The sequence below is a fragment of the Malaya genurostris genome, chromosome 2 (genome assembly GCF_030247185.1).
Source record: "Malaya genurostris strain Urasoe2022 chromosome 2, Malgen_1.1, whole genome shotgun sequence".
In the NCBI taxonomy this organism is placed as follows: domain Eukaryota; kingdom Metazoa; phylum Arthropoda; class Insecta; order Diptera; family Culicidae; genus Malaya; species Malaya genurostris.
In genome coordinates, this window is record NC_080571.1 from 100,925,703 (window position 1) to 100,927,457 (window position 1,755).

General features: G+C 36.1%; 1 protein-coding gene across 1 annotated transcript; it reads right to left on the minus strand.

Moving 5' to 3' along the window:
• Positions 1-1,054: 1,054 nt before the first annotated feature.
• Positions 1,055-1,755, minus strand: LOC131428721 (uncharacterized). Its single transcript, XM_058592768.1, has 2 exons — positions 1,280-1,755; positions 1,055-1,205 (listed from the first exon to the last, which is right to left on the minus strand). The coding sequence occupies exons 1-2, from the start codon at positions 1,753-1,755 to the stop codon at positions 1,055-1,057; spliced, it is 627 nt and encodes a 208-aa protein (XP_058448751.1).

The window sequence follows — 1,755 nt, forward strand, 5'->3', positions numbered from 1 at the left end:
ACCGTTCATTGTAAATAGGTACTCCTGAGTCAATAGTCGAAAACGAAGGACCGTATACAGATGATCACAAACGTTTACGATCCAATAAATAGCTAGAACAAATCAACGCAGGAGGTTCTGTGGATGCAAGTATTAACGAACAAGTCACTCACAACTACTTACCTGAAGAAGAATCGGTATTTTATTATTCTAGCTGGACATCGACTATCGCAAACTTGAACTTGGAAATCCTGCTGATCCGTGCCGTAAATAGAACCAAATATTTAAGCCTTTGGCAACTTACATCGCAAAGCTGATGGTGAGTAATGGTTTTATGATGTTACGTTGCTGTTATATTGATGGAATAAAATTGCTCAAATTTCAATCTTCCTTCATGAGAGTTTTCTGTAAACATCTCTAAAACTAACACTTTTTTTTGGGAAGTTTTTTAAGTTATTTTTAGTTTGCTTGTACCCTGAATACTTGTTTATTAATATTTAAAAATTAAATAAAGAAACAAATATTCAACTTTGAAGTTCGAATATAGAACATTCAAATGTGATGATGCGACTACTTCATATGCTCCATGCTTTTGAATATTGTTCTACTTCCTGTCAAAGCTGCGAAAAGATAAAACAAAAATCAATTTTGCACAATGAAAACTTTACTTTTAAAATTAATTCTAATGTTGTTTTGTTTAGTTTTAGTAGTTTTAGTTTAGTAGTTGGTGTAATGAAGAGAATTTTTGTTTTACTGTCTTCGTTCTCAGCCAACTGACAGCATTATTCTTAAGTGGCCATGAAAAAAATATGTAAATCAAATCAATACATGTAAATTAAAACAATAAAATCTTAGTTGAAATAGCCAAGACGTGGAAAAAAACTGAAATGTTGTAAATATATGAAGGAGATTGCTTCCAGAAGCGTCTGTTGCTTTTCCTCCGGAAAGCACTAGATTCATGAGTTTTTGAAAATTGTTCGAATTGCCATTATCACAGCTTATATTAATATATGAATTGCGAACTAATAACGAAAATTATTTACAAGATTGAAAACTGTGTTTATTTTTCAGAATTTCAGAATTTGAAAAGATCTATGGTAGATATTGTGTCCAGAATACCGTGTCCGTAGGGGCACTCACTAAAAGCTTTCGAGCAACTAACGCCATGCAAACCGTATTTGCGCGCTAATTTATACTCGCTGTCCATTACGTCTGTCTCGCTCGGTCTACAAAGAAATTTTTTTTGAAATACTAATTCGATTCGTTCATTCCATAAAAACTAAAATTTATAACAACTCACGTAAATACCACATCTAGAATTTCTCCAAACATGCCATTATGACTAAGTGGTGTTTCGGCCACTTCGCAGATTGTTCTCAGCAGGCATGTTCGCCCGTTGCGCCCCCAGCCGTCAATCATGTACTCCAACAGTTGATACAGCTGGGGTCTACTGTTGTCCACAAAGTCGTTGTTCAGTCGTTCCTTGAATACATCTTCCGGTACGGGCCAAATAATTGTCGATGGTATGACATAGTTAGCTTGAATGTTGACCGCACAGTTCAAACTTCGTTTCAGTTTGTGATGAAAACGAACCGGAAACACACCGCCTATGACCACCTTCAGGACACCACCATTCACCACAAAATTGAGGAAACGTTTTTCCCGCGAATGCAACTCGATGCTTGAAGATTCCGTAAAATTACAGCCACATTCGGTTACGAACACGACGGCGGTGATAAGCAGAACCAAACAATTTCTGTAGCTCAAGGATGGCAT